At 52.7% G+C, this 1105-nt stretch overlaps 1 protein-coding gene across 1 annotated transcript; it reads right to left on the reverse strand.

Moving 5' to 3' along the window:
* Positions 1 to 291: 291 nt before the first annotated feature.
* On the reverse strand, positions 292 to 756 carry SETTUDRAFT_66580 (uncharacterized protein; the record flags this gene model as incomplete). Its single annotated transcript, XM_008023751.1, has 1 exon — positions 292 to 756. A coding segment is annotated over one exon (465 nt), but the record flags the coding sequence as incomplete, so codon positions are not given.
* Positions 757 to 1105: the final 349 nt, after the last annotated feature.

Raw genomic sequence — 1105 nt, forward strand, 5'->3', positions numbered from 1 at the left:
TCGAGCTCGAAGACGACGAGTACGTAGTCGAGGAAATCAAGGACCTACGGAAAATCGGCAGTCAGTGGAAGTACCTAGTCAAATGGCAAGGATGGCCAGAGAGCTATAACACTTGGGAACCGGGGGAAAATTTGACGAACTGCAAGTCACTGGTACGTGAGTACCATCGGAAAAATCCACAGAAGCGAGAATCGGATTCTCGTAGGAAAGGAAGTAATCAAGAGGTAAAGGGTCGAAAGAAGAAGAAGAGTAATCAGCCTGTAACCAGCCCGGGTCAGTCGATTGTACGGGTAGCGATGGTTCGGTTGCCGGAAACTCCATACCAGGGGCGGAACTCCCCTCAGCCTCCTCTTTTTTACGATTTTGAAGATTCAGAAGGGCATGATCACGATCAGCGAATGATCGCTCCTGCGCCTCGATCTCCAAAAGCTCCAACTCCCGCTGCGACAGCTGAGCATCAAGCTGAGCACGCTGAGACCGAAGACGAGCAATGTCAATACGCTTTTGACGCTTCTCGGCCTCCACCTTTTCCCACTCTTCCTTAGTCACAAACAAGCTACACTCAGCCTTTACAGCAATACAACTAGCACACTGCCCGGACGCAGTATCCACAAAGCAACGAAGATTCTTCTTCTCGCAGCGCTTGCAGCGGAAAGTCATCTCTTTCCCTTGACGACGAACCCGATCGGACTGAGCCTGGCGTCGTTGAGTCGAAGTTAACACGGTATCGCGAGCAGAAGATGGGACCTTGGGCATGGTTAGGAAGGCTAGAGGGAAGGGATGGTTACAATGGCCCGGGGCCTACCGACCTTATATGCAGCCCACGCCTCACGAATTGGCACGGGAAAACGATAACCTAGGGTATCGGGACGATACGCCTAAGAAGGGGGATAATGTTACAAGTAACAAGCAGAAGGATTCTTCCCTTGTTGGAATGGCGAGTGGTTGGAGAACCACTCAGGATGACACCAAAGGCACGACGACAACCCCGCGGTGATCACGTGACGTGTGCTCCCGCCAAGAGCCATGCTCCCGCCAAGGAAGGGAGAATGGGAGGCCTTGGGAGAATTGTGCTCCCACTGCTCCCATGGGAACATGCTTCCGA

Source organism: Exserohilum turcica (assembly GCF_000359705.1).
Source record: "Exserohilum turcica Et28A unplaced genomic scaffold SETTUscaffold_11, whole genome shotgun sequence".
Lineage (NCBI taxonomy): Eukaryota > Fungi > Ascomycota > Dothideomycetes > Pleosporales > Pleosporaceae > Exserohilum > Exserohilum turcicum.